Raw genomic sequence first — 15,060 nt, forward strand, 5'->3', positions numbered from 1 at the left:
ACAGGTTCAGTTAATATCTTTAGAGTGTCTGCTATTTCATTCAATTTCAAATTACCGTCATTCAAAATAATTTTTTATGTGTTTTATGTTTAAAATTATTTTTTTAACTGTTTTCGTTGGCAACAACCTCTTTTGGGCGTCCACTGCGTTCACTGTCTTCGGTGCTCATTCCACCACGTCGAAACTTAGCATACAATCCTTAATGGTTGATTTTCCTGGGACAGTGTCCGGATACACGGCATCAATCCAAGTTTTTGCTTCAACTGTATCTTTTCCCTTCAAAAAGCAATATTTTATCAACACGCGAAATTCCTTTTATCCATTTTTTCACAATAACAAAATTTTCTTCACTCAAAATGCTATAATTCACAAACTAATAATTCGACAGCTGTCAAATTCATACACGCATCTTTTGAGGGTTAGTGCTAACTATAAAACATATGAACTTAATTCTCGTAGCGCCATCTACGTGTCAGGCCGGGGACTTTTCAATTGACCTGTTATGATATAATAAGTGCACCACTGTTAACACAGACATTTATTTAAAAAATCAATTTATGCGAACACAAAAACAGTTACTGGTCAATTCCTAGTCTGACGGAGCTAAATCCCATGGTTGTCCAATGTTTTCGGGCTGAGCCTTCGATGAAATATCGCAAGACACCAATGCTATGGAGAAAAACTAACACAAATAGCGTACAACACTTAAGTAACACCCTTTGCTGAATAGTTTAGAAAACACCAACAAAACCCCGATTGTTACGTCTTCTATAAGATTTTTTGGTGACCCTGATATATGTTGCAGATATTTAAAAACAATTATTTAAAAAAAACACACATTTAATCCACGGCTTACTACGTAAATAAACACAAAAATGAATATAAGTTAAATATAATCAAAATATTTGCCTATCTTAAATATTTCCATCACTGTGTTTATGGAATCGAGATATTATTTACTTATAGAGATAGTTGAAGCTCGTCATGGAAATAAAGCCTAGTGAAGCAACGCGTATAAAATATGTTTCATTTAATTAACAGTATTGCACAATTATTTACGAGAGTCTTTCCGTATGGGAATGACATACTATCAGTGTGGATTGTTTAATTATAACAGTAAACAGTTTAAAACAATATGTATTGGGAAATCTGAAGTTTATTTTGATAGTGTAGTGTCTGCATTTACATAAACGATGGCGGATACATCTTCCAACTTGAATCAACCCAGTAAATGTCATGAAGGTGAAGGTAATAGTGTTTTGTCAGCCTTTTTATTGAAAGGGCATATTTTTAAATCAATATGTATTTCTGTCTACGAAAATGGTGAATTTGAGAATGAGGCGGCGTGTTTAGATTAAGACCGAATGGAGGTGAATGAGGCGACGTCTAGGGACAGGAGATTGGTTTATATTAGAATATATTTAAAACATTTTTTTTACTATTTGTGATTCCGCAATCTACCCTATAGGCAATAAGTATTTCTTATGTCTATACTATATTTACATGGCATGCAGAAAATCACTTCATTAAGCGATCTTCTGTATAAAATATTATCTTAATTAATTAGTCTTATTCTAAAGCTTATTCTAAAAAGATTATATATGTCCAGTAATCATATCAGGTGGTGTTAAACGTTTTAGTCTACGCACTTCTCTATCACGTCGCTATTTAGCTGATTAGCGAGTATATTGGGATGCACCGACACTCTTTCGAAGTACTTCACGCAAACACGTTGAATTACACTCGTTATAGGTTCTAGAGGAATATCGCGTTGTATCACTTTATTTGAAATATAGTACGGAGCATTAACAATGGCACGCAACACTTTATTTTGGAACCGTTGAATGATGGATATATTAGATTTGCTAGCGGTACCCCATAGTTGCATTCCATATGACCAAATAGGCTTGAGTATAGACTCATACAGCAACACCTTGTATCTAATGATAACTTGAATTTGCGCCCGATGAGCCAATACATTTGATATAATTTCAGACGAAGTTGTTTTCGTTTATAGAGTATGTGCTTCTTCCAGGTTAGGCGTCGATCTAAGTACAAACCAAGATATTTAACTTGCTCTGCTTGGGGGAGTTGACGATGATTGATATTCACTGGTGGACATGTTCTTCTACGCAGGGTAAACGTTATATGAGTGGATTTCATTTCATTGACTTTAATGCGCCATGTCTTCAACCATAATTGTATTTGATCCAGGTGGGTTTCTTGGTATATTGATGCTGTGACCGGATCTTCATGGGATGCCAATATTGCTGTGTCGTCTGCGTATGTTACCACAGTAGTTATTTTTGTGGTGGGAAGATCGGCCGTATACAGAAGATACAGTACTGGACCCAGTACACTACCTTCCGGAACTCCTGAATATATGGGATTTAATTCGGTAAAATTCAAAATTCGCAAAAACAAAATGATTTTGAATGACCGTAAATGCATATTGAATGAAATAGCAGACACTCTAAATATATCCATTGAACGAGTACATCATATCATTCACGAATATTTGGGTATGAGAAAAAGATTTTGGTACTCTGTGCAAAGTGGGTGCCGCGCGAGCTTACTTTTGACCAAAAACAACGACGAGCTGATGATTCGGAGCAGTGTTTGAAGGTGATCAAGCATAATAAACTCGAGTTTTTGCGTCGATATGTGACAATTATTCCATGCGCATCCCAAAGACGCCATGACCTTCCTCATCCACCGTATTCTCCAGATCTGCGCCCCTACGACTATTTCCTGTTCTCACATCTCAAAATAACGCCCGCTAGAAAGAAATTTTCGTCGAATGAAGAGGTGATCGCCGAAACTGAGGCATATTATGAAGCAAAGGACAAATCGTACTACAAAAATAGTATCGAAAAGTTGGAAGGTCGCTATAATCAGTGTATCACCTTTGAAGGGAATTATGTTGAATAAAAAAAAACTAATTTTGACAAAAAAATATGTTTTACTATGGTAGATCGGGGACTTTTCAATTGACCTGTTACAGTTGTTCGGATAATTCTCCCCCGGATCCGAGAGTGGTTCTAGTTTATTAATTTTGCTTCATTTTACATAGCTTATTCGATGGCCAATCATCGATTTATCTAAAAATAACACATCGTGAAAATGAATGTTGATATCATATACTATATGGTAATTGCTTTTGAATTACATTTGATACCTCAAAATACGTGGAACGCCGGTAATAAACAGAATAAATTAAAAGTACAAGAAGAATAAAGAATTGTTATAGAATCATTTTAACCAAAATCATAATTTCCACAAAGTTTCAGCACCTCCCCTATACCAAGAGAAAAATATAATATCCTTCTTTACAATATATGGTAATGATTGATATCAAATAAGACAAATGATTTCAGAGTCCAATACTTAGAGAGAAACCTAACAAATATGTTATCAATCAATCATAATTTTACCGTACATCATGTATATACAAATCATGAAATATGAAGGGTATAAAACAACAAAAAAAATATTTTATTTTTATATTAAATTATTATATTAATTTGCAAAGAAGTGGCGATAAAATAGGATACTTCCTGGATAAATATATCCTAGTATAAACTAAATCACTATGCCTAGACGTCTCACTCATCACACCTTTGAGGGTAAAATAAACACATAATCAATATGACACCTCTCTTCTAAAAAGGATCAAATACGTCATCTTTGTCCTTTCCGGACAGCTTATAATCGTAGAAAATTCGACGCAAATTATTCGTCTTCTGTTGTTTTTACACAGGTTACCAAAAAGTTTTGACGAGCCTAAAAAATTTGAATAGCCTGAGAAACTGAGCTGAGCTGAGCTACGGCAATCCACCTTTGGTAACCACACATCTTAAACTACAAGCTTCTACCAAAATTTCAATAGACTAGGTTAATTCGCACAATCTCCAACCTTCCTTTAGTTTCCTTACACCTTAAACTTGTGCGACTACGAAAAAGTCGCCAACATGCTTGTGTCATGAATCTGCGAACTAGGGGGTCTTTTCCAAAGCTCGGATGTTTCCTAATTGGAATAACTTGGCGAAGGGTAATGAAGCACCTTCAATCCACCTTTTATGACCTTACAGCTTTAGCTGCTTTACTTTTACCTGAACTCCACTTAACTACATCAAGGAATACTTCGAGTAATTGCGATTGTATCAGTGATGTGATATAATATACATACCTAACAGGTTAAATAAATATGTACGTAAAGCTGCCTAATACTATCACAAATTCTAAATGTTATCCATATTACATTAATATATTATACTATTACACAACAATTAACGCAATTAACTTATTGGATAAATAGACCAAATATTTTTATATATCTCTAATTATAGTTACCCAAAATGAAATAATACAGGAAAATAGGCCATCAGATTATGAAACCGCTATATGCGCAACTAAATTTGGAAAATTCAACATTCTATTAGTAGCAGTTGCGTTAATATCAACATTATCAGTGCAATCAGAGACTGCAGTTATGTCCTACATAATACCGATGGCGGTGTGTGACTTGAATCTGACTTCCAATCAAAAGGGATTACTGAACTCCATGGCTTTTCTAGGTAAAACCTTATTTTTTCAGTTGCAGATATTATATTCCTGAGAATTTAAAATCTAGTACCTAATTTCAGTTAAATAATAAGTAATTATGTAAAGAATATCTGGAATATATTTAGTTTTCACTACTTCTTTAACTTGTTAGCGTCTAAAATTGCTGACGTCCTTCGAATTTCTGCCAAAAAATGATAGTTGAACCATTCATTTCTCTAACACATGTCGCTTAGCTTAATATCATATGTCGTATGGAATGTTATAATTTGACACATATGCCATTTTATTCTACTAATATCAAGCTATATAAACTATATATGTTATATTTTGTGAAAGTAACACCACCAGATTTATACCTCTTTTGTAAAAACGTGTTAAATGTGAGCAATGGGGAAAATCCGAAAGATAGGAAGATTGGTGCCACATCAATTGAATGACAAGTAAATGGAAAATAGAAAAATCATCTGTGAAATGCTGCTTCAAAGATATAATCTGAAGTCATTTCTGCATCGAATAATGACGGGTTATGAAAAGTGGATTCACTTTAAAAATATCTAAGCACAAAAAAATTATCTAGCGATCCACCGATAGCCAGCCGATCGACAATGCTACAATGTTTGGTGGCACAATAGTGGCATGGTGTATTACGAACTATTAAAACCTGGAAAAACAATTAACAGTGATTACTACCGACAACAAGTGATCAATTTGAACCATGTATTGATCGAGAAACGTCCAGAATAGACCCGAAGATATGTGATAAAGTGATTTTATAGCACGATAACGCACCGTATCTTAAAGCAAAACCGGCCAGGGAAGCGATGAAATCACTTGGATGGGACATACTATCGCACCTGCCGTACCCTCCAGGCATTGCCACGTCCAACTATCAATTTTTGGCATCAATGGAATATGCGCTTGCAGAGTAGCACTTTGCCAATATCGATGAATGGTTTTGTTCAAACGACAAAAAGTCTTTTTGGAAAGACTTCCATAAATTACCCGAAGGATGAGCAAGATGTATAGAATCAAATCGCCAACACTTTGAATAAATAAATTTGTCAATTTTTTTGAAATTTGAAAATAACACAATCACATTTAGTACTTATTATATCAGAACCTATTGTGAATATTTATAAAGATTCCAAATTTATCTAGTAAATATCATAGTTCAATAAATAGAATTTTTATAGAAGACTTTAACTATTTTTTTATATTAGAACGTTTAGAGTTAAAATATGTATTTTATTAAAATATGTTATATAGGAATGGTATTGTCTGGCTTCTTCTGGGGTTTTCTAGTGGATACTCTAGGCAGAAGAAAAATGTTGTTCATAGGCTTTGTGGCTGAGACGGTTGTTACTGTCGGAAAAGCTTTAACAACAAGAATTGGTTTACTGTATTTTTATCAGTTTTGTGGTGGTGCTTTGTAAGTATTTAAAAATATAGGGATGGAATAATAATGTTTCAATGTTGTTTATAGAGTTGGTGGCCTCTATGTAGCGATGAATACATACTTACACGAATTACATTCGACATCTCGTAGAGGATACATTCAAATGATGTATGGTGCCACTTTTAGTGTGGCAAACATACTAGTACCTGTTATGTGTGCGTCAACTATATTGTTCAATATTTATTTCAAAAATATCATGGGTAAGTATATAACGGTTTTTAAAATATTACACTTAGTATTAGTTTTCTGCTTTAATTGAAAAAAAAGCAGCAAAAGAATATCGAATGCTTGTATAAACTGATTATGACAATACCTTCGGTACTGCTTCTAGAGTGGTACTGTTAGACAAAGATCTCTCCAGATATCTAACCAAAAATATCGAAAACAAAGATATAAAGTCATCGTTCCATGAATACCCAGTTCAAATCTAAGAAGAGCTTACAAAATCATTTGAAGTTATACCACAAGCAGTTTCTTTACGATAAAAAAAAGTAAGGACAATCATGAATAATTTCCGAACTGAAAAATAGACGATTTTTCATTTGTCTGCAGTTGATATAAAAACACAAAGAAGGCTTGCTTACATTTAAGTGTAATTAGAAATAGAAAACAGATATTTTAAAATAACCATAGAAAAGAAATTGTTAAATATTACCTAAATTATTATATATTATGAAAACAGAGCTGGAACAAGACACATCATGACAAATTAATTATTTTGTATGATAAAGCTCCACTATTTATATTACAAAAGCCATAAATAAAAGAAGTTTTTTTTGGAATACGTTACCACACTCACCATATTCGCTATAAATAGCTTATTTTATTCCTTGCTGATCACTATCCACAAACTCATTTGCAATACTATAATTTACAAAAAAAAATAAAATTGTGAATATGAATAACACTTAGTATTTTTAGGATACTTTTCATGGAATATGTTACTATTAATCAGTGCCCTACCCTCAGTGTTATCAGCGATATCATTATTTTTCCTTCCGGAGACACCCAAATTTTTAATGAGCACAGGCAAAAATCAAGAAGCTCTGCGGGTTTTCCAACAAATCTACAAAATGAACACAAACAATCCTAAAGAGAAATATGGGGTAAAGTAACATAATAACAGTTCACTAACGAAAACAACTATGTCATAATATTTATTATAGATTACAAGTTTGATTGACGAGATATCTGGGAATGAAGATGAAGAGATTGTACATAAATCGTGGAAGGAGTATATTATTTCTGGATGGAGCCATATAAAGCCACTGTTCAGCAAAGAGCATCGACTTAATTTATTATTGGTTTCAGTGGTTCATTCTATAATCCAATTTGTGTAAGTTTCATACAAAGAAAGTTATAAATTAATCACTCAAAATATTAGGGGCAACATGTCTACCCCGTACAATGAAACTCTCGACGCACGTCATCAATATTTATAATGCCAGCATGACGCAATGTTGCCACATAAAATTTTACTTTTGGTTTGCAATTTTTGCCGATTTATAACCTCTAATTATTAGCACTAATGTTTTTATAAATATTTTAATGTATCCTTAAATCAACGAGGGTTTATCTGGACTGGACCCACTGTTTAACGTGAGCTCTGAACCACGGACCTCAATAGGCATTAAGCCTATTAACTGACCAGTAACCAACCAATAGATCATCCCAGAAGACATCCGGTGTTACCCAGCCTGGTTACTGAGGTGACTGGGATGGTTATTCCTTGTCGGGTTTTCCACTGTTGCCTATAAAGAGATCTTCAATTACAATCACAAACATAAAATACATCTATGAAACAGCAGGATTCGAACCCGCGATCACTAATGTTTTGAAGAATTTCGCAGACATTTGGCAACATGGCCAACAAGCCATTTTTAATCGAAATCGAATTATATGGCAGATCCAATTAAGTCCATGTTTAAAATGAATTTTATATTTTTATAAACTGAATATGGAAATAAATTCGACGTTATCTATGATACAGTATTTCTTCCTACGATTTACAGACAACATTTAAAATAGAACAATGAAACAAAAAAATATATAAACTAGGTATTACCTCATAGATAACAACTTATAAACCCATAGTAATGAATTGCTTTAATACCTGACTAATTTTTCTTAATCGATATTCTATTCTAAGGTAACTTATCATTAATTATTCTTCTTCATTACAGACTAAATGCACTTCGATTGTACCTTCCACAAGTATTTCAAGCTGCTCATGATTACGAAATAGCTAATAACAAAACTAGCGACATTTGCGATGCACTAACATGGCTGCGATCGACAGATATAGTGGAGGAAGAAATTGTTTGTTCTTCGGTAATACATTACGAACACAATTATTATTTTATCCACCAAATTTAATTACTTTATTTACTTCTACGCATTTTGTTGTGTTGGTGTACAAATGGGTTTATGCCGTTCAACATAATGATGGGTTCAAACCTGAGCATTCGGTACGAATTTCGTTAGAAAATTGAAAATGCCCCTGAGCAGAACTGAGTTCGGCAAACAGGTTTCAAAATTGGTACAAAGTCGTAGTGCGCATGCACTTTCATTAATTCCAGTGTTCGTCGCATGAATTTCAGCGCTTGAGGACGAACAGAACGTCGTTCTAGGAGCCGCGGATCAAGCCAACAAATTTGATCGAGCTTGGGAAAAATTGGCGGGATTATGAACGACATAGCTTTTGGTTTCGAGAAAATAATCCTGTTTTTGCTTGTAATTTAATTATTATTATAAATATCTTTTTGAATGATAAATATGTGTTTAATATATATTAATGATTAACAACAATACATATAATTATACAAAAATCTCATAAGATAACACGAAAAATTAAAATATCCGTATTATACTTGCAAGAACCTTGTTATGAAATCTGAAATAATATTTAACTTTGATTTATATTTTCCAAATGGTAATTAAAAATAACGTGTCATAAAAATATGAGTTGTTTTTCTTATCTCTCATTGAAGGGAATTACATTTATTGATACTATCCATAATACAAAACTTGTCAAATAACATGGAAAAAGTATTTCACCTCTGGTGAGAGAAAAGATATTTATTAAAAATCTCATATAAAATAATCAATAACAACTTAAGAATATTTGGCAAGGGTTGTCGGAATATTATTTTTCGATATATTGTTATTTGGAGTATATATGACAGTTGTGTGCAAATACTAAAAATATGTTATATTACTACTATTTTTTTTAATTCGTAGAATACTGCAAACATTTGAAAGTGTAACACATCAACATATAAAAATAACCACCCACTAATCGCACACCATACTCATCATAAAATATAAAGTAAAACTCATAACAAAAACCTTAGACATTAATAGTGGTATTGAGATGCAGGAGAGAAAACAAGGTTGTAAATTAAATACTATTTATTTTCTCGCTTACTTGAGTAAATTAATAGCCAAAGACGAGTTATTTAATTGGTAATAAAGAATACATATATATACATTTAAAAGATATTAATTAATACGTCATGGGAAAAGGATTATGATTCAAATGGCATGTACTTACTATTAACGAAAAGTGTAGATTGGCTAATGTAGATAGGAATTCTATTACTATCAGACTGTCTTCTCGTTGTGGATGCACATTGTTTTATTTCTGAAGCTCGTCCCTCGAGTTCTTGGTGGTGGTGGACAAGGCTGGTCCAAGAAATCTTTTTTTCTGTACCCAGATTCGCTGAGAATATCGGGGTGGGAAACACGCTTCCAACTAGAATTTCTCACGCTGATAAAACATGCGCGTTTCGGACTCTTTAAGTAATTCCCAAAAATTCCACGATTTTTTAAAGAGTCCTCTACCAGGTCTACTATCCCACTCGTTTCGTCTAGCCTCGGTACTTAAACTCTCGAACACGTCTGTTCTGTTTACTTGGTATCTTTTTGCCTAGCTAGATTTTCCAGACGTTCAATATACTGCGAACGTTATGTTTTTTATCACGTCATAATTCTTTTCCATGCCATATATCACTGCGGTTTCACGGTGTTACTCCTTCATTTTTCCAAGATATGTCTCAAATGTGCTTGTTAGCAAATAATTTGAATTATTATAATTGTACTTGTCAGCTTTTAATAACCATTTTGTCTGAAATAATTTAAACACAGCTACCAAATGTTTCACCTTCAAAATAGTAATAAAATACCTAGAATATAGTCATACACCATTTTATATAATTCTGTTTATATAATTAGTTTATATTATTAAATTATTGTCTTTATCATTGACGGATGAATTGCCTAATGACTCCGTTGACACATTTTGTGCCAGCAAATAATGATAATACTCTTAATTTAAGGTTTTATTATCTCTGCCTCATAGTGAAATTTCCACATATACATTGTTTTCTCTTGGGATTGAATATATCTTCTGGTGATTGTGGATTATTTTAAAATCGTTGCAGAATTGTAAATGTTTGAAATCTCTTCATGAATCTATAAATAGAATACTAAAGTCGTATAAACATAAGAGGATTATGACATATTCTTACCATAATCTTTAAACGAATAGAAATTCAATATTACAGTACATATTATGTTAGCAATAAACACAGTTTTATTAGGAAAAAAACACTACACGTACCATCGAAAAATGATCCACAAGACATTTTCTTTTTTCATGCTAATATGAAAAGTATAATTATAAACAAAAGAATACGTGCCTCCAAACCAAACGATTAAAACCGTCAAATGATTTTTAGAGACCGAAACTTTTCGAGAGCCATGAATTGATTTCGATCGTTCGCTTCGTTTACGTCTATACTCACCACAAGATTGGATTCGGAATAAAGTAACGTCGACTATACATGGAAATAAACCAACTGTAATCTTCATAGATTATCGTTGAGTTCAGAATAAAAGAAAACACGATTTCTTTTAGCAGAAACTTGATCAAATGATTTTTTAACATGGTCACATCTGACCAGTGAAATCCAATATACAGGAGACGGATAAAACAATATGAACCATTAACTTTTCACGCCTACAATTCTTCGCTAAATATATTCATGGAGTGCAAAAAATTTAAAACGTAATGTTATCCCGTTCTTATACCAAAACATCCATCAAATGCTTCAATAATATTGTAGATAGAAATCTACTCTCTGCTCTGAAACCCCCATAACAATTCAATTTTCTTGAGATCTGACAATTCTGTTAGCCAGGGAAGATGTCTGATGATATTCTGACTAAGACTGAGCTTTTTTGTCTGTGTGTATGTTGTAACCACCATTTACATAAAACTGGATAGCAAAAGAATCTCGATACACGGATCTCACATGAATTGACACGTTGGAGACTTATTTGTATTCCTAATTTATATTTTTTTGTTTTGTTTTTTAATCATATTCGCTATAAAATGGTTTTCTTTAAGAATCGATGAATTTCACCTATAAAACTTTTCTTTTTCTTTTTTAGGACTTGATAAATAATTTTGATGTATATTTAAACTCAATGATAGTATCCATTGTGCTACTTATTGCCTATATACTGGCTGGCAGTGTAATTAATACTTTTGGTAAAAGGAACTTATTCGGTAAGTTCTATCTCTTGTAATAAATTAATGTTTTTATGTGTGAACAATTATGTTTTCAGCTATATTAAATGTTGCCGGTTCAGCTTCCGTGGCCTGCTTGTATTTTTCACCAAATACTACCACGATTGTTGTACTTAATTCATCATTTTTTATTTGCATAGGACTTTGTTTTGATTTATTGGTAATAATTATAATGGTACTGTTTCCAACAGCACTTAGGTAACAAACAAAGTTACGGATAAATCAAATTTTATTAAGACATTTTCTTTTCTTCAGAGCAATGGCGTATTCTATCACACTCTCACTTGGACGTGTGCTGACTATTGCTGGTAACTTAATAATACCCTGGTTGGTCAGTTTTGGTTGTTTACCTTTGTTTCTAACATTCGGATCACTGACATTTGGTAAGAATTTTATTCAGAAATCAGGCAACAGATATACTTTATGCTGATATTGAATAATTAAATTAATTGAATAATGATTATAGGTCATTAAATAGTCATTAACTTCAATACTGAGAATAAAGCTGTCGAGAAATAGCTAAATCAGAAAACTCAATATTGAATAAAATGTTCAATAAATATATAGTTTAAGACATAAAAGTTGAATGAACCGATTTTAAATAAACAGATTGCATATTTCAAAAATTTAAAAGCTAACAAGAGAGAGCAAGCAAAGTTGGGTAATCAAGTAGAAACAGTATTAACAACATTTTAGCAATGCATTTGAAAGAACAAGGGAGATTAGTAAAATTAAAGACAAGAAAACGAGAATAATTAATTGGCTACAAAACGTGGAAATGTGGTGTAATAGAAGTTTGGTTTGTGGAGTTGTGTTAGTAATACCGGTTATAAGAGTTTATGCAAAACGCATAAACAGCGTTATAGTAAATGATGAACAAGAAGTCGGAAACAGAACAGAAAAATTCACGAAGACACTATACACTCTAATTTCTTACACAAACAATTTTTTTTTTATCAGCAAACTTTTTTTTTCTCATAAATATACAACATTTTTACTAAAAAATTAGTATTTATAAATATAAAGACTTTAGGAAAATGCGAACAAAAATTTAAAGTTTTGTAATAATTTTACCTATATATTGTTTTTTAAGTTAATATGTCAGAAGGATGCCAGAATATTTAAAGCACAAACTTACTGTCAAAAATAAAGATTAGTACAAAATACCATACATTTAAAACGTTAAAAGCTGTTAATTCTAATCCAGATTGTAGAATTTCATGATTAAATTTTCAATGTTCAAATCATAGATTACTTTTTCACACATCTAAAATTATTCTTGGTACCCAAGAAGGAACAATGGATGACAAAAAATACTAGGAATATGAAAATCCTCCAAGGCCGATTACTTATCAACTAAAACAACAATGAGGATTAATATTGTAGACATCATATAGTTAATAAATAATATGTTTACATACGTTTATATATTTTCTTTTTTTTTAGGTTCCTTACTTTTATCCTGTCTGATACCAAATACTGACAAAATGGATATAAAATAGTCGATATATGCAATATAGAAGCTAATAAAATGTTCAATTATAATATAATACAGTAGTAATATTAAAACTCTGATTGTTCTTTAACTTAAATTACCTTATTAAATTACTGAACATTTTCAGCTGTAAAATTGGCAATTTACCCAAAATATTTCTTTCTATAATAGTTACAGAGCAGTGATATGTAGGATACCTTTCTAAAAAAATTTTAATTAAAATCTCACTCTTGTGATAGTATCTGTGTGTATTATAGTCAATGAAATTTGGCTATAATTCGTTATACCCAAAAGTTAGAAACCATAGACTCTGATCTCATGATCCTCAGGATATTCAGGATAAAAACTTATTATTATAATTACTATGAGTAAAGGATTCTTATAAGCGACTTATTTATTCAAAATTGTCGACAATATTTATAATATACAGGGAGTAGACAAAATAATATCACCTCGATGGAACGTAGCGCATCTTGTAGCATGTTGTCAACACTGTTTCCAATCTAAATAATTCGACGACGCGTATATATTACTCAGAGGAAAGAAGGACGGAATCCGAAATGCGAAAGATTTGGTGCAACGATCAAAAAACCTGGACATTTAACAATTGAAAGAACTACGAATAAATATCTCGATATCCTCAATCATTTAGTTTTTACTATGGCTAGCATATTGCTCCCAAAAACTGCCATACTCCAAGATGCATCCGTACACAGAGTCAAAAAGTCTTGATTTCAGAGCATTAGAACATCATAAAACATCTTCCCAGGCCAGCACATTCCCCAGACCTCGACATCATTGAACTGTTATGGAGAGTTTTTGAGAAGAGAGTGAGAAGTAGATTTTCATTTCTTTCTGATGAGTATTCAGACAATCTATGAATCTATGAATGGTGGCTCAACATCTTATTAATAAATAAATTATATATATATATATATAACTGAATGGGTAACAATTGTCATCAGTGATTTTTTATGACTATTTTATTAACCTAAAACATTTTTGTCCGGGGATCAACAAGTGTGAAAAATATGAAGAAAATAATAATAAAATGATAAGTATCCAAAAACGTAATCTTTCACAGTGGTGATATTGGTTTTCGTGATGGTTGTTGAATTACTTGGTATAATTCATTAAATTAATATTGTAAATGCTGGTTCAATAAAGTTAATAATTAAGTCGTTCTAAAGGACGTCAGTGATTCACGAAACTGACATCAATTAGTTCCTGGGTATTCTTTATTCTTCTTTGAATAAAAGTACACTGTTTCTTAACTAACGTGTGTTATAATTATGTTATAACACAATACCCGTACTATCTTCTATCATATGGATCGATCTTATTTGATAAATTTAACTATGACGCTAACTAGAGATCTGTCGTGAATACGAATATTTTTTGACACATCCAAGTTGACCAGCTAGAACCAAATGGTATTTTGCTGATGTCGCTTCTGGTTCAGGACAAGTGGTTTCTGCGGACGACAGGGACCCTAGGTTACGGCTGGGATTGCCGTATTTGGTTTAACTACCGGAATTGATGGGTCGATAAGGATTTGACAAATTGATTTTCGAGTTGTGAGGTGCCAAGGATGAACTTCACACTGAGCATGTTCCTGAAGCTTTTCGAGAACGGGATGCCTGATTGGAGGTGGGTATTCGCGTTTCTCACAAACTATGGGGCATTGAGTGATGCGAGTGTGAGTGACTTTTTTGGATTGGAATACTTGGAGTAGTGCAAGTTGTCTCTCGGAAACGTATCTGTACCACACATGTGCTCCAAAAAGGTAGACTGGACGGACCAGCAATTTGTACACAATCGCTTCCTGCGTAATTCGAAATTTGCTTTTTCTGCAGAGCAGTGGATATAGGATGCTATACAGCCATTGCTTTTGCAAATAGCGTTTTAGATTTGGGCTGACCATTGGAACCTGCGGTCGAATTGGAAACT

The 15,060-nt window shown here is 32.5% G+C and overlaps 1 protein-coding gene across 5 annotated transcripts; it reads left to right on the plus strand.

Annotated features, from left to right (window-relative positions):
- Nucleotides 1-1,051: 1,051 nt before the first annotated feature.
- LOC143191091 (synaptic vesicle glycoprotein 2B) lies at nt 1,052-13,187 on the plus strand. Of its 5 annotated transcripts, none has more exons than XM_076395847.1 (11): nt 1,052-1,248; nt 4,350-4,577; nt 5,833-5,995; nt 6,050-6,222; nt 6,944-7,128; nt 7,189-7,358; nt 8,206-8,353; nt 11,477-11,594; nt 11,654-11,813; nt 11,871-11,998; nt 13,062-13,187. In XM_076395847.1, the coding sequence occupies exons 1-11, from the start codon at nt 1,194-1,196 to the stop codon at nt 13,115-13,117; spliced, it is 1,584 nt and encodes a 527-aa protein (XP_076251962.1). In that variant the 5' UTR covers nt 1,052-1,193; the 3' UTR covers nt 13,118-13,187. The 5 variants fall into 5 exon arrangements, with proteins under 5 accessions (XP_076251962.1, XP_076251944.1, XP_076251955.1 ...); XM_076395829.1 differs by lacking the exon at nt 13,062-13,187 and adding an exon at nt 12,866-13,041; XM_076395840.1 differs by lacking the exon at nt 13,062-13,187 and adding an exon at nt 12,866-13,041 and having other exon boundaries at nt 1,052-1,242.
- The last annotated feature ends 1,873 nt before the right edge of the window (nt 13,188-15,060 follow it).

Source organism: Rhynchophorus ferrugineus, unplaced genomic scaffold, assembly GCF_030347505.1.
Source record: "Rhynchophorus ferrugineus isolate W39M unplaced genomic scaffold, kcgeb_rfMv2 rfM1, whole genome shotgun sequence".
Classification (NCBI taxonomy): Eukaryota; Metazoa; Arthropoda; class Insecta; order Coleoptera; family Curculionidae; genus Rhynchophorus; species Rhynchophorus ferrugineus.